The 25,640-nt window shown below is 42.5% G+C and overlaps 2 protein-coding genes and 1 non-coding gene across 3 annotated transcripts; 1 reads left to right on the top strand and 2 right to left on the bottom strand.

The window, feature by feature from the left end:
• Positions 1–5,530: 5,530 nt before the first annotated feature.
• On the bottom strand, positions 5,531–18,949 carry LOC115367657 (E3 ubiquitin-protein ligase RBBP6-like). The gene is made up of 17 exons (XM_030063505.1): positions 17,184–18,949; positions 16,920–17,008; positions 16,678–16,774; positions 16,290–16,432; positions 15,823–15,995; positions 14,754–14,857; positions 14,239–14,600; positions 14,063–14,126; positions 13,857–13,923; positions 13,150–13,204; positions 12,708–13,040; positions 12,384–12,479; positions 10,660–12,253; positions 8,331–9,145; positions 8,133–8,203; positions 7,917–8,004; positions 5,531–7,505 (listed from the first exon to the last, which is right to left on the bottom strand). The coding sequence occupies exons 2-17, from the start codon at positions 16,955–16,957 to the stop codon at positions 6,494–6,496; spliced, it is 5,112 nt and encodes a 1,703-aa protein (XP_029919365.1). The 5' UTR covers positions 16,958–17,008; positions 17,184–18,949; the 3' UTR covers positions 5,531–6,493.
• Positions 18,950–19,077: 128 nt separating this feature from the next.
• Positions 19,078–23,044, bottom strand: LOC115367665 (E3 ubiquitin-protein ligase RBBP6-like). Its single transcript, XM_030063518.1, has 3 exons — positions 21,884–23,044; positions 20,874–20,973; positions 19,078–20,314 (listed from the first exon to the last, which is right to left on the bottom strand). Exons 1-3 carry the CDS (start codon positions 22,047–22,049, stop codon positions 20,206–20,208), a joined length of 375 nt encoding a protein of 124 aa, XP_029919378.1. The 5' UTR covers positions 22,050–23,044; the 3' UTR covers positions 19,078–20,205.
• A 1,154-nt stretch (positions 23,045–24,198) lies between these two features.
• Positions 24,199–24,280, top strand: trnal-aag (transfer RNA leucine (anticodon AAG)). Its single transcript has one exon. It is a non-coding gene; the product is annotated as a tRNA-Leu (tRNA).
• Positions 24,281–25,640: the final 1,360 nt, after the last annotated feature.

Raw genomic sequence — 25,640 nt, 5'->3', positions numbered from 1 at the left:
ATGGGACGAGCTGGAGCATGTGACTGGCTGCCCCCCACCCCAACCCCAGCTCACTCACCCCATCCGAGTATCTGCCTCTACCTAGCGGATATCTCACCAGCCATCGACCCTGGCCAGGCAGGCGGTGGGAGGGGGTCGTCCTGTGCTGTGAGGTGAAAGATGAGATTACAGGGGCGTCACTTCACTAAACCCTGAGGTAAGGTTAACTCCCACCCAATAGCCCTCCTGGAAATCCGCTTATACTGACTAAAAAACTGGGGACAAGTGAATCAGTGACTGATGACTGATAAAGATATGATTTGATAAATGATCAGACGGTAAGCTACAGGTCACTACAAGCGCACAGCTCAGAGGGATGGCTGCACTCCTGCTGTGATGTGTTTTATGTAGCATCCAAATAGATTCTCAAGATGAAATTTTTTTTAATGCAAGCAATAGCAGAATTTTGTATTTGGCAAGGTGCATGGCTTGAATAAAACACCCAAACATGTGCATATGTAACATACTCATACATGTGCTGCAAATCTAATCTTAAAACCTGAGGGTTATGAATTAACTCCTTGAATTCTCATTTCCCCTTAAGTAGTTTCAGAGTTTAAAAAAAAGAAAAGAAAAAGAAAAAAAGCATTTATCCATATGGTACATAGATAAATATTCAAACCCAGGTTGCCATTATTTTATGGCTGCTGCACCATTACATCAAATAGAGATCATCTTGATGTCTTCTGCATTATTTTATACACATTTCCCTGTCATTCAGCAGGACATATTTGGTATCTTTGGAAACCTTGGAATCTCCACTTCAACATAAAGTTCTGTGGGTTTGAAAAAATCTCGGCCATGCAGCAATGATGAACCTGCTACAGGGACTGGGACGATTAAAGAGAGTAAAGGAATAGTTCATCTAAAATAATTTAAAAAATAAATAAATGAATAATCCACACCCCTAGCATTAATCTATCCAGCGAGGTAGTTTCTGTGTGATTTCACAAGGCTTCCTCCCTGCCACAATCTTCCCTGTCTCACAGCACCCCAGTATAATGGGGCTGGATGTCTGTTTTTTCCAAATCAGTCAACCATAACGGCTCTTTCCAAAAACAATGAACTCACTGAGGGGACTTGGAGGGAATAAAAGGTTTATTAAAAAGCTGACCAGTGACAACCAGCAGGTAAAAGGTTCTTGGGGAAGATTTTCTTGATCATTGCTCTCCATCACAGTGATATAAACCACACCTTGCTGTGCCCTCCACACCACGATCATAACTCCTATCGCTGAGGTGCACATCAAACATTTAGTGTATGTCAACAGCACAGTTTATGGGATCTAGGACACATTCATCCACATGCACACTCACACAGGCCTCCTCTTCTGCTAATATTTTACCCTCCCTAGGAAAAAAAAAATATTGGAGGAGGTTTGTGTGTGTTTGTGTGTATTGGTAGTAATCTGTAGGCTGGCTCTCCGCAGCTCTGTGTGTTTCCCCTCTGCTTCCATCCCTATATTCCCACTCCTTCCAGCTCATCTCACACAAACTGTCTCGTGTAAGTCATGCAAGACGCTTTCTGCTCCACAGACTCATTTCATGCATTTTTTACTCCAACTCTGTCGCTGTGGTGTGTTCAAGCCCTGGTTTACATTAGTCACTGAAACACACACACATACACACACACACACTCACACACACACACATATTACATTCCCTGTGTTATTGGTAGAGGATGAGTATCTAGGCCAGACATTATTATCAGTGTGTGGTACTAGGCACCCCTTGGGTGTGTTTCCATGGTGACCATCACATAACATAATATATGAGGAAGTGTTTTATTCCATACCAGTGTTACAAACACACACAATCGCGCACACACGTACTGTGGTAATTCGATTACAGATCAATAGTCCTGATCAGTAAACAAAATTGCCATGACAACCACCTAAGGGCACACATACACACACACACACACACACACACACTCATATGGAGTGTGGACATGCACATACTGTACATGCACACATGTGCTGAGTGTGACCCTGGCTTACAATGCCTAAGCCTACTTTACTTGACCTGGTTACACATATACATGCACACACGCACACACTCACACACGCATATACATGTGGCTCGGTCAGTGGTGTCAATATCAACTCCCTAAAGTTTCAGTTTTCAGAGCAGAGGGATACAGGAGACAGCAGCAGGTCTCTGTCTCCGTGCCAGTTTGTTATGTCTGTTCCTGCCTGTCTGTTTCCATTGTTGCAGGTGGACTGTAGTAAGATGTTTGCATGCAAACGGTAGAGTCACATGTTGCAGAAGTAAACAATATATTGCCATGTTTTTATGTTTTTTTTTCCTGATGAGAAAACATTCTGGGAAAATTCCACTATTGTCTCATCCTTTTTCTTGTTTCATAGAAATCTATCACACAATACATTTCCAAATCCCACTCTCCTCTTTCTCTTGCTTATTTTCTGTCCTCTTCTTCACAAATATAACACACGCATATTAGCCCATACAAATCCAAATGCACCATTAAACACACACACACACACACACACACACATCGACCTGAAGACATTACATCCACAATGGAGAATGAGATGGAGAGAGAGAGAGAGAGTGAGTGAGTTAGATTGTGAGTCAGGCAGCGGAGACGCATCTTTTCTGACAATCGGCAGAATTGAAGTTGCTTAGCAACCTTTGGCCTTGGCGACAGGAAATGATGTCATGCTTGTAAGACAAAACAGAAGAAGACACACACATGCAGACCAACAGACACACACATACATACACACATATATACACACACACTCAGAGTGAACCTTGCAAGCTGGTAGGCAATCACAGCAAGAGTTGTGATGATAATCTGGGCAGGATAACAACAATAAATTAATCTTCTCTAATGGTCTGACTGACCTCTGAGTGCATTTATGATGACCCTATACGCACGCATGCACGCACACACACACTACATGGACTAAGCTGAAAGAATATGCTTTAATGTATGGCTGTTAGGGGAAAAATACATTTGGTCTTCTCCCTTTTTGTTTTCCATATCCGTCTACCCTCTCTATGTATCCATCTCTTGCATTCAGCCTATTTTTTTTTTATCCAGCATTCACATCATCTGCCTAACTTGGCACAGTCAGAGGTGCTTAGCACACTTACGCATGTACACAGAAATATACAAACACAATAAGGCTCCCGGCAATCTGCTCTGGGAGAGGGAGGGCTAGTATTTTGTCAGGTGGCATTTTGAAACAGATGAGAAACCAGACATTTTTTACTGTTATCTGTACACCATCAGTGCCAAAGTGTTAGGACACACAGCACCACACAGTGTTCAGTCTGTCATACTACACTGGTTTCCCCTCTGGGATCTGTACTTAAATTATTCACAACTGTAAAAGAATGAGCTGCCAAAGATGCTGAAACTCACCATTTTATGTAAGTAATTGCTTTCGAGGACAATTCTGTTACTTCCTAAAATATCTGATATTCTTCGTGCTGCAGCACATTGTTCATTTTTCAGCACTTTTGAAGAGTATATGTATTGATTATTTATTTGCCAGAGTTTTTTTATAGTATCTGTAGCAGAGACCTGTGCTGTGTGTAACCAGTAGCATCAGTAAGGATGGAAATAGCCAAAATTAGAAACAGGTCTAGTTATTTTTGTCCATTCTGCCATACAGAACATTTTAATACATAGTCAGGGTCAGATGTAAGGCCAGTCAAGCTACTGGCAATGGCGATCAAATGTCTTCTTTTCATTTCACCTTAAAATGGAGATTTAGATTATATATCATGCATTTTAAATCGGTATCTCTAGTATCAAAGTGGGAGAGCAAAAAAAAAAAAAAAAAACTATCTTGGAAAGTGATAACCTGCACTCCAGGACTCTCTTGTTCAAAGTTAATTTGCAATTCTTTCTTTGGGGGATTAATTTTCTGACTAGAAAGACGACAGATGTAAGCCAACTTTGTATTAAAAAAAAATCAAATATAATAAATAAAAGAAATTTCTCACTCATTGAGTTTTTGTATGCCTGAGGTAGAACCAAAGTTTAGCAACCAGCCACAGAATCCTCTGAACCCAATATGCTGAGCAGGATCTCTGTATTTTTTATAAAGGCACTTTGTTTCCAAAGTGTTGTTTGTGCTTCCTCTCTCTCTGTGCTGACTGTCTTCTGTGTTAATCCACTGTTCCTCCCACCCTTGGTGAGCTTTAAATCAGTCACTAGTGTAAGTAAACTTAATTGCATTCTTAATAGACCTAAACAAGTTAAATAAAGCACATTTAAGAGAGCAGTTTGCCTGCGTTTTAAGATAATTTAGAGGGTGAGAGCAAAGACCAGCTCACAGAAAGAAGGCAGTGAAGACGGTCTGATCAGACCTTAGCTTCTCCATGGAGAATTTTCTGCCCCTGATAAGGTGTCAGCTAGTAACAAGACTATTTTAGTGATATAAAATTGGTGCACTGCAGTAACACAAAACCAGGGTTCCCAATTTACTCGTGTAAAATTTGCTGACTTTTCGATCCCTAAAATGTTGAATTTCCATAAATGTAATGTGTTTTCCCTGGACCAAAATATATGACAATCCTCAGATTCTGAGATCTTATTTAATAGACTGGTATGTCACTACTTTTTTTTTTTTTTTTTTTTTTTAAATATTATTCTATGAGGAAAGTAAATGTAACATGAACACAAAATACTATACCTAGTCATTGCTTTTTAAATTAAGGCTGGCAAAGCTCCATATTGCATGATATGACCAAGAATTTAAATTCCCTCCTTCCCTGTCAGACCTTTCAGAAATTCAGTGACCCATGGGAACCCTGCAAACAGCACTGCAGTTAGAAAGTAGTTAATTATCTTTACACAGGCACAGTATCAGATCCGTTTTAGATGCTTTATGGTGGTGTTTCAATTCTAAGGTAATGATATACTTGACTTCAGATTTCTGCAAGTTAATGTAGGCTGAAAAAGCCTAATGTACTATGGATAGAAAATTACCACTAAACGATATGAGCCTATTTAATCCTGTCACTAGTCATACTCGTGTTTAAGTGGGGGATTTCTACAGGAAGACTCTTTGTGGTCAAGGATTTTTTTTCACTGCATCAGTATATGAAAACTGAAGTGTGTCCTCTCACTGTACTTTACCTTTTCATATCATTTCTCCCTTCTGGTCTCCATTTTCCTCACTAGTCTGAACAAATTACACCCAACACCCGAGATAGATTTTTAGACTTCAAGGCCTGCATGTTTCATTACTGTAAATAGAGCACAGCAGTAACTCTCCAAACTTTCAAAAACAAGTCATGAGCGCTTTGTTACTGTTACTTCAACACAACACAGTGCTAACACACTGACATGTGTGCAATAAGTACCACAAAATGAGGTCTAAGGATTTGTTGAAAGCAGTAAAGCCTTTTCAAAAGCTTACCCCCCTGTGCAAGTTAATGTGTGCAGCCATCATAATGCTGCATGAACTGCTTTTAAAGTACAAATAATAATTTTGAGGCAGACATTTTCATGAGGTCAAAACATTTTAATTAAAAAACAAAAACAAAAAAATCTGTCGTTTGTAAGAACAGCAGCCCTACAATTTTGTCCCATTCCAAACATCACATTTCACTCTCACTCACACACACATACATACAACACACACATTCTTGCACACTGTGATAAACCACCGCACCTTTGGGGGGAGGGGGAAAAACCATGCAGACTGACTTGCTGTAACACACACATCCCAGATAATACAATCCAGTGTAGCACGAATGCAGCCTGTACCCTAAAAAATATGGTTTAAAGTAAAAGGTGCTTACAAGGGCCCCTCAATCATAAAGATTCAATACAGAATGCTTGCTATTTAGTATTTTCAGCCTAGAAGAGCACACAGGGATGTGATCAATACATACTGGGAAAAAAAAAAAAAAACAACTTGAACAGTTCATCTCTATTTACAATTTATTCAAAAGGGGCAGAGAAACGGCAACTCCTATTTAAGAAGGAAGCAATCACATCCCTGAGTACAGCATTTGTTATTCCTATTTTCTTTTTTTTTCTTTTTTTTTTTTTTTTTTAGACACACTGCAGAATGTTCAGTTCACATCAAGTCTTTTGTGGCAGGCTCCGGTGTGACCACAACACTGAGAACAGGGACACGGTGGCTTTCCGAACCTGATGTGACCAAAGTGAGTTCACATGGAACAACAGAAAGAAAACTCAGTATTGGTTACGCTCTGTTTGAGATCCAAGCACAACAAAGTGCTGAGTATGCTTGAGGAACTGCGTAAAGGTTAGATGAACAGCCAGGCCGAGCTCCTCCGGTCTCCTGCAAAGTCGCGTACATTCATAGTGCCATGTTATCCATTCTGTAGGAGTGACCCGAGGAGGAGCACGCCATCTTTGGCTGACAGTTCTCTATGTATCATCACTCCTCCCTGAACGCAGGAAGGCTACAGATGTTCGCCAGCAGGCTTGGCTCAGATGTTTAGCGACCACTAGTTAGCACAGTCTGATCCTCTGCTTTCTCCATCCTCTCTCCTCCTTCCTCTGTGTCCTTCTCTTTGTTCTTTTTATGTTTCTTCTTCTTGTGTTTGTGTTTATGTTCCTTGTGCTCCGCCTCTCCCTCTTGCGCGCTGTGCTTCTTGTGTTTCTTGTGTTTCTTGTGCTTCTTGTGTTTCTTCTTCTTCTTCTCTGCCGTGGTGGTGGTGCCAGCCGAGCCGCTGCGGTTGCTGTGGGATCCCGGGCTGAGGGAGGGGCTCGGGCTCATGCTCCTCCCCCTCTCTGGCTCTGAGCCTTCGCCCTCACTGTAGTCTGGGACGAAGGCTGCCTCGTCGGTCTCGCGGCCCAGGTCGGAGCACAAACGCTGCCTCCTGGGCTCCGGGCCACGATTCTCTTCTCTTCCTCCCCCGCCTCGCTCCTCCTTCCCAGTTACTCCTTTACCCTCCTCTCTTCCTGCTCCTCCTCTGCCTTCCTCCCTCCCTCCTCCTCCTCTGCCTTCCTCCCTTGCACCAACTCTCCCTTCTTCTCTTACTCCTCTACCCTCCTCCCTCATCACCTTAGTTTTGGCTGATTTGACTGAATCTGCCTGTGCCGCCCTTACGCCTTTCCCCTCCTCTCTCACTCCTCTTGCTTTCTTCTCCTCCTTCACTACTCCTTTCTTCTCCCCCCTTCCATCTCGCCCTTCACTCCTGATGGCTTTAGATGTTTCGGAGGGCACCTCTCTGCTTCGGATCCTGGGTGGCAATGGTGAAGGCTCTCTCTCCCTGAGGGCGCTCATTCCGTTCTCCTGCCCCTCTTCGTCGTCTTCTCTCTCCCACTTGGAGCGGGGAGGTGGCTGAATGAGCGTCTCCTCCCTATTTGGGCTGGGTGCCGGGCTGGGGCCTTGGCTGCGGCCACGGCTGTTTGCAGGACTACCAGGAGGGTGGTCTGTGGGTTTAGCAGCTGCAGCCTTCTGGTCTTGGTCTGTGTCTCGCTTCGTCTCCTCAGTGGACCTACTGCTGCAATAAACAACACGTACATGTTGAAGATAACATGGTATTAACTGGTAACATTTCTTTATTTTCACAGAAACATGCAACCTGACATTAGGTTTCTGCTCCATACCACTTCTAGCAGGTGTTTTGGCTGTCACCCAAGGACTGCAAACATGTCCAATCAGAGAACCCTAACGAATGTGGGGATTTGTGGAAGCTGAAATCATTTGTGTGTGTGTGTGTGTGTGTGTGTGTGTGTGTGTGTGTTGTAAACACTCTGTGAATTTACATGTATATTTGAGGATTTTTTTTCTGCAGCTTTATTTCTACACGACAGTGTCTCTGGTAAACTGGTTGTTTACCCAGCACTGACAGGCTCTAGCCATGTGTGGATAGTGCTGATTTCAGACTCTGCACTAGAGCGAACAGACTCACCTGGCAGAGCCCGGGGCATGGCGTGTCAGTGCCTTGCGATTGATCCTAGATTTGCTCTTCACCGCAGACTCCTCACTGTCTTTTACTGCTGCAAGAGGGTGAGGGAGGGAAGGAGAGGCAGGTTTAATCAATGTTCATTAAATTAGATTGCACAAGGCAAAATTAGAGTTATCTTCTCTTCACAGGCGCGTGCACACATACAGCCAATCCAATTACCCTCTCTGTGAGCAGCAGCTGGCTTCTCTCCTGAGGACGCACTTCTCTCTGCTCTGTCCCTCGATACACTCCTGGCACAGTGAGGAAAATAATTACATATATTGATGACTGCATTTACAGGTAAACCACCGTATCACTTTAGCTATTATGTCTATAAATGCTGGTAAGACAAACAGCAGGGAGGCAGATGTAGCAGACCTGTCAGGTTTGGCAGCTCTGTCAGAGCCCTCTCCTCTCTCCTTGGAGGATGAGCTTGATTTCTCCTGTTGGCCTGCTGGTCTCCTGGTGATGGCTGATCTCTCTCCGATGGTCATCTTGTCCAGAGATACCGACCTCCCTCCGCCTCCACTGCTGCTAGCAATATTTATGTTCTTTCTTTCTGCCTTCACAGACCTCTCTCCTTCTGCAGCATCCCTCTCCACCGTCACTGCTACCTTCTGCATACCTAACCCCAACACCCTGTCCCTCTCTCTATCCGACCCTGGACCCCTATCCCTCTCTCTATCTGACGCTGGAGCTCTATCCCTTTCTCTATCTGACCCTGCAGCTCTATCCCTCTCTCTATCCGACCCTGCAGCTCTATCCCTCTCTCTATCCGACCCTGCAGCTCTATCTCTCTCTCTATCTGACCCTGGAGCTCTATCCCTCTCTCTATCTGACCCTGGAGCTCTATCCCTCTCCCTGTCGGATCCTAAACCTCGATCCCTCTCTCTTTCAGATCCCGAGGTTCTGTCGCGCTCTCTTTCCAAGCCTGATGCCCTCTCTCCAGCACTCCCTGGCCTCTCTCTGGAGCCTCCTCTCTCTTTGGATGACGATCGCTCTCTCCTTCCCAATCCCTCCACTGTTCTGCTAGGTCTGTCACCTCCAGAGGAGCTGATAGGAACTGATCGGTCTAAGGTGGTAGTCGCCTTCTCCGGCCCTGGAGGTCCTCTGTCCGAGACTGCCGTCTCGATGCTGCCCTTTCTCCCCAGCTCTCTGTTCAGCTTGATCCTCCTCTGGTCCATTGGCTTGACCTACAGCATGAGAGCGACAGCAACATTACACGGATATAATCAGAAGAGCAAGTAGCCTTACAGATTCTGTAAAGTTTTGAAAGGAGACCGATGTGCGTGCACTGAATGTTGATATACATTTTGAAAAAATGCTGTGGAAGCTTTAATATTCAGTATGTGCACATTGTTCTCTAGTTTTTGATCGTGTTCAACTTGGATTGCATGTTTTTTGGGGTTTTTACATCTTCTACTAGATTCTGTGCAGTCCCAAGATACACACTCATACACAAATACAATAAGAAGTCACAGTTCTTTGTGTTAACTACAAAATAATCAGGGGTATTTTATGAAAAAAAAAATGCTGCTGCAGCATTAACATTCATATAAATTTGTTTTGACTAATTACATTCTGCCCGACAAAGAACACACAATCTGTGGGAATTTATTTTTTCAAGTGCTCTAACTGTGATGAAGTTTAGTAATATAGGAGTCGAGCAGCATTGCAGGGCCAGACACAATTCTTTCCAAGAGTTCACTCTGAGAACTAAGTCTGGGGATATTTACGTTGACAAGTGGTTATGGATGCCAGCAAGATTGGCCAGTGATACAACTCTACTGATTGGCTGTCCTTCAAAAATCCGCCATTGTGAGAAATAAACCTTTGCTAGTCCATGAAGAAGAGATACAAATAAGTTCTGAGCGGACAACACCAACGTTATCCGGCTAGCAGTGACAGCTTCAAAATGGATGTTTTGACAAAATAAAAAAAAAAAATGCTGGTCTTAAATACTACCTATAATTGAAAAATCTCATTGTTCCTCCACCCACATTTGAGCTAAATCTTCTACAAAAGTCTCCAGTTGTTCCCAGGAATAGCAACAAGGAGCAACTGGTGTCTCTAGTTTTAGAGTCTGACAGATGCTTCACAGGTCCTGAGCTGGCAGCCTCACTGAACAGGCCTCCCCATCTCTCTTTCTGCCCAGGGTAGATCCAGCTTGCTCTCTTCTTTCAAGAAAAACTTTTATATGAGCTCTTCAGTTTCTTGGCACACACACAGAATACCCTTTATCTCCCAAAACAACTGATTGAAAAGTTTCCTGAGATAGCTGTTTCTTTTGGGCCATTTTTCAAACCAAAACTGAACTTGCCAGTGCACTAGACACTGAAGCAACTGAAATAAAGATATTTTTAGCTTCATTAAACAGCGCAGTTGTATTAAACTGTGCTTAATATAATGAAAGTGATTTCTCTAGTGCCAAATTAGCACACATTAGCATGATTACTTAAGTATGAGGTAACACATACACTGGAGTAATGGCTGCTAAAAATGGGGATTTTCGATCACATGAAAAGACTGAATTAAAAATTATATCAGACAGTACATTGTAACATCAATGTCTTGGCTGTATTTTAGTTCAGTATAGTGTAACCTTGGGCAATACAAATACCAATTTCTTTAAAAAAATATATATTTTTAGTGGGTTCCAACGTTTTCAAGTGTGGCGTATATGCCTTTGTCTCCCAGCGTCTCTTACCTGAAGATCCATGAGGGGTCGTATGGGCCCTCTGTCAGCATCTCCCCGGCCCATGTCACGACTCCCTAGTATGGGAAGAAGACCTGGCCTCTCTGAGGGTGGTGGGACTCTCTGGAGCTGAGCCTGAAGAGAGATGTGCGGGTGAGAGAGGACATCGGCCATCCCTTCTATTCTCCTCAGCTTGCCAGGTGGAGGCCCTAGTATGGAGCTCCGTTCGTCTCCTATTCTCCTGCGTTTGTCCACCGGGGAGGGTGGGTGGTGGAGGAGTGGGAGTCCATGTTGCGGGGGGAGGGGAAGGAGACCACCCGTCGAGGGAAGATCTCGCCTTCCCCGAATGTCGGGTGCAGGTCGGGGGCCATCATGGAGAGGGGGGTGTGGGAGAGGCAGTGTCCGAGTGGATAACGGAGGAGTTTTTAGCAGTGCAGTCCTCACGGTAGAGCTTTTCCCCTTGTCCTTCTTCAGAGCTGCAGAGTTGTGGGCATCGTCTGGTCTGGCCTTGGTAGTCTTTAACGGTTTAGCAATAGACGAGGAGGAGGAGGATGACTCTTTCTTTTTGGGCAGTCCTCCGTCTCCTGTCTTCTTTTTCACCTTGTCACTTTTCACTTTTGGCCCTTCTGTCTTTACTTTAACTTTTACCTTCTGACCTTTCTCCTTCTTGCTCTTATCTGATTGGGTCTTTCCTGATTTGGTTGTAGTTTTACCAGGTACGGCAGTGCTCTTAGAAGTTGTAGCCTTGGTAGTCGTAGTACCTGTTGGAGGCTTAGAGGACACAGGAGGCGTTTTGTTAAGTGTGGGGAGTTCATCCATTGGTTCATCTCGGACAGGTGTGGCATCACCTCTGTCCATTGACTGATGTGATGGCTCTGGCTCCTCCCCGCTCTTCTTCTTCTTTACTTTCTTGGGCTTTAGGATTTTAGTGCTGGGCTTGGTCCCTGAAGAGGAAGAGGATGGAGGGTGGTGGTGAGGTGGCGCTCCTCTATCTTCTCTTCCTCTTCTTCCCCTTCCCTGCGGTGAGTAATCTCTTGACAAAGGGGGGGAGAGCCTATCCCTGTCCCTCTCCCTGCTGCCACGACCTCTATGATGCAGTGATGCATCATAGTCTTTGTAGTACTTGTTGTACCAGTCTCTATACTCTCTCTCCCACTGTCGATAGCTGTCTCTTTCCCAGCGTTCATGGCCTCCAGGACTCAATTCACGATTTGGACCCTTCAGTTCATAGGGCACTGGCTCCCGAGGAGGTGCCTTTCGGCCACCAGGACTTCTACTACGGTATCCACCAGGAGAGCGAGACCGAGACCGTGACCTGGACCTATAAGGACCCTCACTTCCCTCCCAGCCTCCTCCCCGGTAAGGGGGAGACCGTGGTGAGCCTGAGCGCCGATACCCATAAGACCTTGAACGAGAGCGTGACCGTGTACGTGAACGTCCATAACTGCGCCCGTTTCGTCGAGAAAAAGGGGAGCGGGGGTATGATCTGCCTCGGGAACGTGAGCGTGAGCGGGACCGGCTCGGGGAATAGGAGTAAGACCTGGATCTGGATCTAGATCTGGAGTAGGGAGAGCGGCTAAATGGAGAGCGGCTGTATGACCTGGACCTACGAAAGAAAAATGGGGAAATAAAGGGGAAAAGAAAACACGTGAGTACAAGTTACCAGAGGGCTGGATGTATGTGACTACAGTATATGTAAGAACGGGTCTGTGTGGTGTTTATGAAATTGCAGTTACCTGGAGTAAGAGCGTCTTCGTCTCTTTGGTGCATTTCTGTATTTCATAAGTTCTTTGTGGAAGTCTTTTGTGAACTCATCTAATTTGGATGTGACTCTGGAGATACAAAAACAGACCAAGACTCAGAGCCCAAAACATTCTACACAGTTCCAGTAAGAAAATCCCATGGTTTTAGAGTGAATACATTTATGTCATCTTTTAACCATACTCAAGAGAATAAACATAATTTCTAACTGTGCAAATCAAATATTACACAAAATGTAAAAATTCCAGTGTGTAGTTGCTCAAGATGTTTAAATATTCATACGGACACAAATAACTTACTCATCCTGATGGTGGTGCCGCTGCCTATAGAAATTTTCCTTGGAGAGGGGGGGTTGTGAGAGAGAGGGAGGCAGGGGGCCAATAGGGGGCTGGGTACCAGGGGGAACCCAGGGAGGGTTGACACCCGGGGGTCCGTGTGCATAGACAGGCTGGGGCTGGTAAGTGACTGCAGGTGGGGGGACAAGGCCGGGGCCAGAGGAGTAGGGAGGGGGGTAGGTCTGTGGAGGGGGTGGGTATAGGGAGGGTGCCGGGTAGGGTGCTGGAGGAGTCGGGCCAGGGGGTGGAGCTGTCTGGAGGTGAGTGGGAGGGTGCTCTCCTCGAGGTCTATAGGACCTGGCACAGCCGAAGAAGCAGAGATAGAAGGAAATGGTCAGCTGTAAGACTTACACATTATATTAAAATAAAAACAGATCACATGGATTACATTGCCAAGGAGACTTACCTGTCCCAATGTCTGGCTCCGCCTCTGTGAGTGTGGTGGGGCCGCGACTGGTGACCTGATGAAACACAGAGAGATGGCTGTTTAGCCACTGCATACCCCTGACAGGTCTGAAATATACTTTCAGGGCTACAGTAGGTTTTCTATATTTATTAGATTAATATTGGATCTGATCTGCTTTGATCTGAAATATTTAAGTCCTGTGCACAAACAATGGCAGAACTAGTAATACTGAATAGAAACTGTGAGCTCTGAAAGATTATTTCAGAATCTCAATGAATTATTTTCAAAACTGATTAAAACTGCACTTATAAAGTTTGAAAATGAAAGTTTTTCATTATTCACCCAAACACTGTGTAAGGTTCAATGAAGAACTTCAAAGGCAACCATTTCGGTGCATTTATTGTTCATTGCCTGATTATTTACAACCTCAGTTTTGGGGGAAGGGGAACAATAGCGACTCTACTCCATTAACAGTGTGTTGCGCTGCTAATAGCAACGCAAAATACTGTTTATCCTACTGCAGAACTAGTTTTGCATTTGACTGCCTTCTCTGACTTTATTTTTCCTCCAAACTTGTGGTATAGGGATTTGGTTTGGGACTGGGCTGAACTGCATTCTCAGAACAGATACATACAATGCAATAATTGATGTGATGAAATTTGTTCAGTCCGCCCAAGTATAGTTAATATGCGGGACACTGCTCCTACCTGAGGGATGAGGGGCCCTTGAAGGTGGTGGATGGCCAATCACAGTGACATGGTAGCCCTGGGAGACCTATCAAGGTAAGAAAAATTTAGGTAATTCCAAGTGGAGTTACAACACAGTCCACATGTTGTTCTAGATGCAGATGTTTGGTCAGTGGCATGTTATGACAACCAAGATCACCAATTCTCAGTTCAACAAGAAGGCTCACCTGTTGTCCGCTGTCAGACACTGCAGAGGAGTCTAGGGTCACAGCAGGCTCTGGGTCTGTCTCACTAACACACAAACACACAGTATCACACTTGAGACTGTCTCTTAGCAATTCTGGTTACTTTCAAATAAGTCTCAGCAAAGAAGTGTATGTGCTGATATACAGAGAAAACTCACCCTGGTGGAGGCGGTTCGCTCTGACTGGCTGAGTGCATAGGAGAAAGGTGGTCGAGGGCGAGGGCAGGTGTGGGTGTAGGTGCAGATACGGATGTAGGCGTAGGTGCAACCTCTTGTACTTCAACAGGGGTGGCAGCTGCAGGCTGAGCGGCCAGGACCGGTGCTGGTGCTGGAGGAGGGGCAGTGGTGGTTGATACACTGGTCACAGGAGGAGGGTGAGACATGTTGGCCACGAGTGGGTCCTGCTGCCTGGAGGGCAGAGGCCTGACTAACTGAGGGCGAGGTGGGGGCAGGGCTGCTTGGTGCTGCTGCTTGCGCCCGTGTTTGGTGTAACCGGTCTCATTCTTAAAATTGTTCACAGCCTACAGGAAGAAAGGAAGGAGTGACATTGTTAGATGGGAATCATTTCATTTATTTCTCTGCCATACAGCCTCTGGTGAAGCACTATCTTGTCAATCATTTTATGTGATGAACCACACAATACAACTTAGAGTGTGCATGTATGAGTAGGTCACCTGTCGAAGAAACTTGTTGGCAATGAGGTTATCAGGTGACACATCAGACTGTTTGCAGGTGAAGCAAATGTGCTCCTCTGAGTCTAGCAAGCTGGTCCTGATACCTGAGGAGAGACAGAATCATTTTTTAAATGAAAATTACTTTAAACAACCCCTGAGGGTGAGTGTTAACTTCATCTATGGGTTTATGTTTAAGTGGACAGACTGACAGCAGAAAATACAGGATAAGATTTTTTCAAGAAAATGTGAGTCACACCACTGACTCAAAACACAACACGTCTTATGAGTTGCACTTAATGAACGTCTGTTGTGGCTACTCACAGAGAAGCTGATTGGCATTTTTACAACAAATTCATTCCTGTATCACTGTGGGACCCCTGTGCAAAATGGTGAATTTAGTAAGAAGCCGTTGTGTTTTAATTCTGAGGGACTCGTACCAAAACCTGACATTTATCAGTCCTGTTTTAGATAGATGAAATCTTTTCTGCTATCAAACTCCACTGTGTGCGAGCTGGAAATATCAACATGACAACAAGTCATCTATACTCAGTCAGTTATCCAAGAGAATAAAACTGGCACCCCAAACAAAAATGAGGTCCAGAAGTGAATAATCAATACCAATAATCAATCTCCCTGTCAGTGTTTAGGAGTTTTCAAGGTGAATTATTCCTTTAATTTAAAATTTTCGACTCTCTGCAAGATGCATCACTGGCCTAAGTCCTAAGACTGGTCCATACCATCTGTTCTAAACTCAAAGATAAAAAACAAGGTGCTCCATCACCATCAATCCTTATAGACTTTGGAACAACCTGCCCCATTAGCAGAGACTGACTGAACCAGTTTTCTCTTACATCACCCTCTTGTACAGGCTTGCTTTGATGTAATGATCTTTTATGAACATTCCTTTTTAAGTGCTGTTTATTTTCTTATTTGCTTTTGTTTTGTGCTTTCTTCAGTGTTGCATTTAAATTTTTACTGCTTTCATTTTCATTTAGACTTTTGTATGTGTTTTAAGAGCCACACAGCTAAAAATCATTAATATTACAACTCTCAGCATGTGAGAACTCACAGTCATCGCAGTAACTGTTTCCACAGCAGGGTATGACTACAGCATCAGTCATCAAGTCGTTGCAGATTGGACACAGCAGCTCATCAGGGATCGGGTCGGACTCATCCTCAGAAGACGACTGGTCACGAGGAACAAATGGAGGACGCTCCTTCTTTCCTAGCGCATATGCCTCCCTGTATCAACACAGATATTTTTTTTGTGATTGAGAACAGTTACCACTAAAACCAGTCAGAGCATTAGTAACAAGCATGTGTGCTTTTATAAAACAATTCTTTTGAGAAACACAAAGATACAATAACAGAAAAAAATTGTATAGATGCATGATTGAGGATATGGAAGTTAGAATAGTTTTTTAAGCTAGCTTCAAGTTATATTTAGTGTCAGTCCAAAGTAACTTCTGCAGATCTTTCCAAAACCTGGTCACAAAGTATAATAACAATGTTTGTGTGAGTGACTGTGACACATACGCATCTATAGCAGGTATGGCATATTCTCCAGTGCTGGTTAACATGGCTCCCTTGGTGCCAGGCTCTGCTTTAACCATGAAGCTCTGAGGAATGCCCTTACTGATCCTTACAGGCTTCGGACCCTCCACGCTCTTATCCTGGACCCAAAGAAATTAAATACAAACAAAATAATGATTCCAAAAGCAAAAACAGGATAAGATTTTAAGCGTTACACTGTCATGTAATGTCAAAAACAGGGCTGTGACGATAGCCATATCGCGAGTGAAGTGGGGCAGTGGGGTATAAACCTCCAAACTGCGGTGATATGTTGCTTTTTCACTGCATAGGAATAAAATCCATAGTCACAGCCCCAGTCAATAACATTGTGGGGTTTATAAATAATGGTTACCATCTGCATGGGGCATTGACGTATGTAGTGACCAGCCTTTCCACAGCGGTAGCAGGTGTAGTGAGCAGGTGGAGGTCCGACTGCCTTCTTGGAGTAACTAGGGAGACAAATACATGATGGATTAACCACCTGCAGCTAGATTATGGAGGGTAGAGGGTGTTTTACTTCACAGATAATGAGGAGGTCAAAACCACATGGGACTATAATCATTCTTTGGTGCATGTGTGTGTTTATATACTGACTGTATAGGATCATAGTCATGGTTGGACTGAGAGATCATGGCCCTAATCTTGTCCTCCTCTGATGCATTTGCGTCAGCCAGGTTAGCAGTCTAAAACACAAAAGGAGAGATGAAAGCAGAAAAAGGAGGACATCAACCTCAAGAACAGTAAAGGAAAGGGCATTTGTTTAAGAAGAAATACTTTCTGGAAAACAAAGTAAATTTCAGAGAAATCTGACAAAGTTCTGTATCATATCGAACGATTTCCAGCATGTCCGCACAGTACCTTGGAGAGCTGGGCCAGTGACAAAGAGGGGGATGAATCAGTCTGCAGGAGAATCAGAGTACAGACATTAAAGGTGTTAACGTGACATCTAGGAGACACACAGCGGAAGGTCAAGAGCCCAGACAGATCCCCACCACTACCGTGTTTAGTCCCCTGGAGTCTCCATCTAATTCCTCATTCCTTATGAAAACGAAGATGACCCGAGGCACCAAAGTTAAGACCCTTTTCAGTGAAAGACGGGCAGGAACTAACACAGGTATGTGGCAACAAGCACTCAGATCAAGACACGGTTAACAAGGCCTATCACCACTTACTCAGCTATTGAATAGGGGTGTCACAATTTCTAAGTCAGAAAATAGATAAAAATGAGCGTTCAAGTTAAACCTTTGAAATCACAGGCAGGTTTGCGATTCTCCCAGTATCTTTTTCTCTCCAAACCTTTTATCGCCTACCGGGAGAAGGGAAAATATGGAGACACCGCCTGCATATCTCCTCTTCTCCCGTGCTCTGACAAGACTGACAAGAAAAACCAGCACTGTTAAACAGTGGGAGTAACTATGACTCTCTCTTAATGTAGGGCAGTCCGCGTTGTAAATTCCCTGAAAAATATGGCAATCATATCACACTTTATAACATGAAGCCTGGCTTTTTAAAGGGTCAATTTCACAATTGAAATGACAATTGGCAGGGCATAAAACCATGGATCTGGTGATCTTTACAAATCAAGACTCGATAGTCTAATAATGGCATAGCCAGCAGTGCTGAAACAAAATGTTTAAATCAAAAATTTTATTGTGACCTTAAAATCAAAAGTCAAAATCGAATCATGACACCCCTACTACTGAGGACAGAGTCTGTTAGATGTGTGTTTAAGTGTTAACATTGAGAAATATTCACAAAAAATTATAATATGAATGAATGTCTCATCTAAAATTCTGTCTATTCTGAGCTGCTGACACAGAAGAGTTCCACTTTGCATTGTTAAGAAATTACCCTAAAGCAGGGATGTAATCAGGACCCCAGCAAAGAACAAGGGTTTCCAAACAAATGAATAACAGTATTATGTCCAACAGCGCACCCTCCTGCCCTAAGAAACACCCCTGCTGAAGGAATTCACTTGCACAAACTTTGTCTCTGGGAAAATATTATCTTTTTCTATGCAAACATTACTCCAACTACTCTTCCATACATACAAGTCTGTGGCTGCTTTTATCTCGAGGTTCTCTAGGTTCTAGCTAGAGTAATCTCCATCAGTATCATTTTCACCAAATGCATTATTCCTCCCCCTTGGGCTTTAGCATTAAGTGAGCTAAATTAAGAGCTATACCACTGCACATCACGCTATAGAAATCCCAATGTTTCTGCTGCTATCAAAGGGAGAGTTTATCCTTCTAAACTAGTAATTAGACACTGAATTTTAGCATGCAATTTCCCTTCACCAGGCAACAGTGGTTGAAAGTCCCTGTAAAACAGAAAGTAGTGGGCTATCTTCAAAGGAGTTGTGCCAATTGGTTTCAACAGAAAATGATGAAAATAATAAGCATTAATTTATGTGACTACTAATATTTAATATGAAGAGAAATGCCTGGTGAAGAAAAATAAAACTAAAAGGAACTGTTGAAATCCCCTATATAATAGTGAAGGGTGCAAGCGACAGGGATATCTGCGCAATGCAGGTGAGGAGTCTATGAACCACAAGAGCAAAGTCTAATGCACACATACAAAAAGCAATATATTTACAATAAAATGACATAAAGGTCTTTTATGCCTAATTCTAATCAACAGTTTTTGTGTGAATAAACAAGGGGGCAGGCTGGGCTCTCCGTCATAATATGCAGGACTCAGAGGAAAGGCCAGGTTTTGCGGAGTGCTGCGGAGGGAACACACAGGGATCTGGTGCAAGTGGTTCTGACACGGAACCACTGAACAACTTTATTGACAGGTTCTGCAGCTTACAGCTTACAGGACACACTACACCAGTACTTCTCACTGCAGCAACCATGGAAAGCCTCCAGAGATTGACAGGTTATTAAATTAACTGACTATGTGTCAAAGACCTCTGTGATCATGTCACAATAGCGTAGTTCAGTGGCCAGGTCACAATGGCATCGCACTTATCAAATCTACCCTTTGTTATTGATGCCCCATACCATAATTTTAACAAAACACTTCAAGCTAATAGCCTTTTTTTGCAGAATAGACATTTAAGAATCTAAATTAATGCAAAGCATTTAACTCAGCAGGGTAAAATCTATAAGCTTTTAAGATTAAGCGTTATGTGCAGTCCATATTCATTGAAGAATAGAACATTTTCATAATGAAATTGTACAGGACAAAACAATTGACAATGGCAAATGTTACTGAACATTTCAAGTTTAGCAGGGTAAGCTTTCAAAAGAAATTACTATGCGAGTCTATTCCACTCACACAACTTTAGTCTTGTAATCAAAGTTAATTACAATCAATCCCAGCCACACTTTACTCCAATGGGTCTTACACCACAAAATAAAGAAGTATTTTCACAGAAAACAAAATGACAATGAAATATCAGTAAAACATAGTTTCCTTTTACAAACCCTTCAAATACATTTGCCTGACCAGAAGCAGGCTACAACACCATTTCATTATGAAATACAGTCATAACAGTGTATGTGATTTTTCAATCCATCATAAGGTGGCAATAACATGGTTCAACAATTGGTCATTCAAGTCAGGGTATCCAAAATCAATAGTTGCTAAACCAGTCTGTTGTTTCTCTCTCCAATCTTATTTCATGCAGCAACAATTGTAACAGTGGTATCAAACTGCTTATGTAAAACACGTCCTTGAAACAGAGAAAGTCTGGGGCCTTGGAGAGAAACAACAAACTACTTTAACTGTGGTGACTTTAGAAAACCCACCCAAAAAGACAATAAATGACATATAGAGGTTGCGATCTCGACACAAATGTAGCCAACACACAGTGAACAGGAGATACACACAACTTGGTCATCATTGACAGAATGTTCTTGAGAAAGGTGATTTAAGCCAGAGAGAGGGGGAGAAAGATAGAGGTGAGAGGAGGACAAGAGAGTGTTGTGTGTTTACATACGGGTCTAGAAGATCCCACCACAGCTGTGTCAGAACGATCTCTACAGAAACAAACAGGAGAGAAATCAGTTAGCGTCACAAGACAACAACAGACACATGACCTTGAATCAATGCTTATGAAACACCAAGATAAAGCTGCTGTAAAAGTCTTCAAGGTTTTAATTCTGCCTAAGCCACGCAAATCTAAAAACTCTTTGCTCTTTTGCCCCTCCATCCACACTAAGCTGGCACAGCGTTTTCAAACACTGTTCCAGACAGTTTTCCAAAAGGTCACTGTCCACAATTCTGTCCACACTTTGGCTATACAAACATGAAATGTGGAAGCATTGGCCAGATCACATGACCACCTTACATCATCGATTTCATAAAGCTCAATTTCTCCCATTCTTTTGCATAAAAGAAAAACATTTTTTAGAAGCCCCATTTTGGCAGGTGGGAAAAAACACCAACTTTGTGAGGACAGAAGGCTAAAATGGAGAAAGATGCATTTTCAAATTCACCCAGCTCAGTGTGGACATGGCCTTACTATTACCTGCCATTTAGGATCCAATGTGACATTATGCAAAGCAGTAATGTTAGTAAATTTGTTTATATACGTACACAATGAACGTCCTGCCAGCAGGTTTCACTCCGCCAATCGGAGTGCGTCGGACTATCACAGAGGAATGTTTAGGGATGTGGGCTTCATCATCAGTGTACTCTACAATACACAAAAACACAAAGACATGAAACACATGCACTGAAATACACACTCGCAGAGCAGGAAGAGACACTGAATGTAGGTGAACATTACAAATTCAGTTGTATAAACAGGATCTGTACTTGACAAAGAAACAATGACCTGCACCACAAAGTTAAATTATGTAGATTTTGTACAAATGTGAACAGAACCCAGAATAAGCCTAGGGATTGGGATCCTGGGCTGGGTAAAAAATGTTGACTTCCCACTTAATCGTGATCTTCATTTTCAATCAAATATTGAGTCTTAAAATCCTGAAATTTGTGAAAATGTATGCCTTTTTTTTCCAGCAGATGTGAGAAGATTTTGCTGAATTTCTAACTCCCATCTTGGAGATGTCCTCTGCTAATCTACTATTTTACTGAAAGCCAGATGAATGAATTACCTTTTAAACAACTGAATAAGTAATGCCCCTGAACCCAGAACCGTCAAGCCTAAAAAGGCAGACAGATGCCTTAATGCATTCTGGGTTTAAAAAAATCATGATGGTTAAGAGCTGCACAAAAGAAAAGTTATATGTAAGATGCAGAACTGGGATTACAATCAGAACATCTGACTGGATCCTTTTGAATCCTGCCTGGTACTTGTCCAGGAGTAGCCAGAGCACATTTTCATTGCACTGAAGGAACTACTGCAGTTTCATATGGCAATGCACTTGAAACCGGAATCAATATGGAATCAAATCAAAATCAAAATTCACCCCGTGAATCTGAATTACATCGGGGAATCAGTGTCAATACACAGCCCTAGAAGGATCATCACACAATTCAAACCACATTCACTGAAAACATTGAGATTTTTTTTCAGCACCTGCAAGTGATTTTACTACAATAAGGCTAAGAAATAAAGCACTTGTCATTCAGTAACCTACCTTCCCGAGTCTGCGCATTGGTGATCTGCAGGTCGCAGTCTGTGGCCTTGAGACGCTCCCGAGCCATAATCTGCCTTTTAAGCTCGCTGAGCGTGATATGCAGCCCATCGAAAGTAACTGTGTTGTAGTCCAGTTTGGAAGAAAATTTATAGTGAACACACGACATTTTTACAAGACTAAGCACTTACTAAACTTAGCACAGAAAAAAACACAGGTCTGTTATGATAACAAAGCAAACAGCGTCAACACTGAACACAAGAGGCTAAATCGTGAGTTTTATGTGTAAACAATCCCTTCTTTATATTCGGTGAAACACTGCATAAATTGGGACAAAAGAATGGACTGAAATTAGTGGGGGCAGCTCGCAGATGTCGACAAAAGTCCTTGTTATCCTCATAGAAAATACTCGGTGTGAGGCCAGAGCGCCATGGAGTGGCGTCTTGAACCTTACCAGTTCTTCATTCAGTCCGATAAAACACAACAAGAACCCACCAATCCAAGCGAGTCCATGCGGTATGTGGTTATAATATTACATGAACATAATAATGAGGTCAAGTCCGTCGTAAAATGTCTCTGGGGGAAAGCCCGGGCCTTGCCTCACACTGCTAAGACAGCAGCAGGCCTCGGGGTTTCCAAAGTGATAATCAGTCCTTTAGAAAAGCCTTGAGGCGCAGTTCTTCTTCGATCAAGACAATCCGACCCCACACAAAAGGTCCACACACACACAAAGGAATGCGATCTGGAGGAGTCCAAAGACCTTTCGGCTTCGTCGTTCAGCAATGTAAACCCTATCCTGACGGTCACAACCGAGCGTACAAAAGCAACGCTCGGTGTAAGCTAATGCCAAGGCTAGCAGAGAAAACCTTGAGGTTAGCTAAGCTCACCGTATGACAACAACCATTGGCCTACAACAAAAGCAGCGCTAACGCTAGCTAACAACGTTATCCAGCTTGGACCTCGAATAATTTCGCCAAACCCATCAATTAACCGGCACGTAGTTCACTCTTAGGTCGACGGCTGTGTTCCTCCTGATAAATGTACGCCGTGTATCCACGTTTGTTCAGTTTAAATCCAAAAATCCGTTTCGGCGATACGTCCTCTTCCTCCTCGCTGTTTCATCAAAATGGCGCAGTAGTCTTTCGGATACGGAACCGGAAGTAGTAGTTCAGCGGACAGTTGCTTCTTCGGCTGTCTCATGTTATTTCTACTGTTCTCCAGAAATATTACACAGATATAAAAACACAAGGAAATCCTTATCAGAGAGGTATTTAAATTTAACTCTGTCCCTGCTGGCACATGGTGATGGGATCTGAAAATATAAAAAAGAGACAAACCTGAATTAAACAACAATTTTATAATCACCAATGCGTTAGTGCAAAACAATTACTTAAAAAACACATCAGTACAAATATGCAATAGTGTTCGTGAAAGCGTCACATAATTTTATAGTTGTGTCAATTAACGAATTAATCGACTGACAGAAAAATAATCAATTGTAATGCGATTCGATGACTCGATTATCATTTACTTGTTTGAGTCATGTAACAAATAACAATCCCAACTACTGTCTGATGATCATGAAATAATAATTTGGGATGTATTTTTGTTTACTTTTCCTGGATGTCAGACTAAGGAAGCGTGTTTGGACTCAACTGACTTCAAAATCATTCTTCTAAACACTTCTGCTAAATTTTACACTAAATAATTAATCGAAAAATCCATGGGGCACATGAGATTTTTTTTTTTATGTTTTTAAGATAGGCTATAAACGGTTTTTTATTGAGTTTTTATATTTCAGTTTTGGTTTAATATCTGCTTCATGTGTAATCGACGGGGACGTGTGTTCAGTTTGACTAAATCAAGAAGATGTATTTGCGGGTGAAAACTAACAGCAATACAGTTTACAACAAGTAGAAAAAAGTGAAAAAGAAGCAAAAACAGAGCCAACAATATATCATCAGTATCCGGGTCGACCAACATTTATTTCACTGGTTACTGCATACTCGGTTGAAAAAAGCGTATCAAATTGGGTACGTTACTGAAAAAAGTTTTGATAGCTTTGTTGTTATTTTTAGATATGAGAAAACTGCGCATTCGCCCAGTGCTTCAGATTTTCATAGGTTATAATATGACCCGGCTGCGGTGAACTTGTGACACTCAAGTTCACAGCAGGGACGGGGAGCCATGTGAAGCCACATGCTGTCTTATTTAAGGCTCCGAAACATATTATTTTATAGTAATTTATATTTCCAGGTCATTTATGCGGTTTTCCCGATTAAAAAAAAAAATACGGACCACGTGTCAGTGTATGCAGAGGTAGCGTGGCCGAGCGGTCTAAGGCGCTGGATTAAGGCTCCAGTCTCTTCGGAGGCGTGGGTTCGAATCCCACCGCTGCCAACAGGCTTTTGGCCAGCCCTCTTCCTCACAGGAGAGTGTCTCTGCAGCGGGACATGTCCCTACAATTCAGCTCTTGAATATCATAATAGAGGTAGGGTCCCAATCTGAAGTTTGCTTCCAACATTACCACTGTAAGTTGCACCCAGGATATCCGTTTCGCCTAAGTTGACATCAATAATGAGGTTGTCAGTACTTTGATTTTATTTTGACCTGCATGATCGATGTAGTCCTTTCATATTTGAACTGTGAAATGCACGTATGCATGGGAGAGCCCTGATTTCAGTTACTAATGACCTTACCGTGTGTCGAGTCTGCGGACAGCTCAAGTGGAGTGGAGCGGATTGTAACCCTTCCCATGGAGGATCAGATAGCCTGAGATAACGGGCTGCATAACTGCACACTCTTTTCTGTACATTTAACCACTGAACTGTGCTATATTTCCTACTAATGTGTTTTTTTTTTTTTTTTTTTTTTTTTTTTTCAACATTAAAATTTGTATTTTGATTTTGAATGAGTTAAACTAAGCCACAATAATTTAACCTGGGGAGCTGTCTAGAAAGTAATGAATGTTATGCGTTTATGATTTTAGCAGAAATAGCTGAAATAATTTAAACAAGCTTGTTGATTTCTCACTCTTTGCTTGCTACCTAACGTTAGCTAACATGAGCAGGATGCATCATCATTTATGGTTCATAAAGGCTACAGTGGGTTTGTTAACTAGCACCCAGTGTTTTCTTGCAACATTAAATATTGGTGTTTTGGTGTATTAGGTTATTTGTTATTATAGCTTTGTAAATGTAAATCTTTGTAGATCATACTTTGACATTTTAATTGGATAATTTGCAAGTTTTGAAAAAAAAAAAATGCGTTTGTGGTGTGGTTAATAAGCCTGACAGATACATGTAATGTACCTTAAGTGCCTTATATTTAAGAATAAATTAAATCCTAATTTCTTCAGGGGCATTACTGAAATTCTACTGCTGCAGCAGAAGAAACATCATCATCAGCATCTTGCTTTGTACAATAGTTTACACTTTTGCAGTTTTAACTTTATTTTGAATATTTTGCACTCAAGTTGATTGTTCATTGTTATTTATTTGTTTGTTTTTTTAATCAGGCTTGTTGCTTTTATTGTTTCAATATGTTCACTTTATTTAGTATTTTGAATATTTTTGGTTAGGTTTTGTAACTTCTCAACTTTTAATATATGTTAATATACATTGTTTAAAATAAAGTAAGAAATTGTTGTTAATTCATTTGTCCATTTCTCGTGTGTGTGTGTGTGTGTTCATATTCATGCAGTTATGAGCAGTGTGTGTGTGATTTGATGGCTGTGCTGGATGTGTTTTGGGGCCACAAA

Source organism: Myripristis murdjan, chromosome 1 (assembly GCF_902150065.1).
Source record: "Myripristis murdjan chromosome 1, fMyrMur1.1, whole genome shotgun sequence".
Classification (NCBI taxonomy): domain Eukaryota; kingdom Metazoa; phylum Chordata; class Actinopteri; order Holocentriformes; family Holocentridae; genus Myripristis; species Myripristis murdjan.
This window is presented reverse-complemented; position numbering and strand designations above follow the sequence as displayed.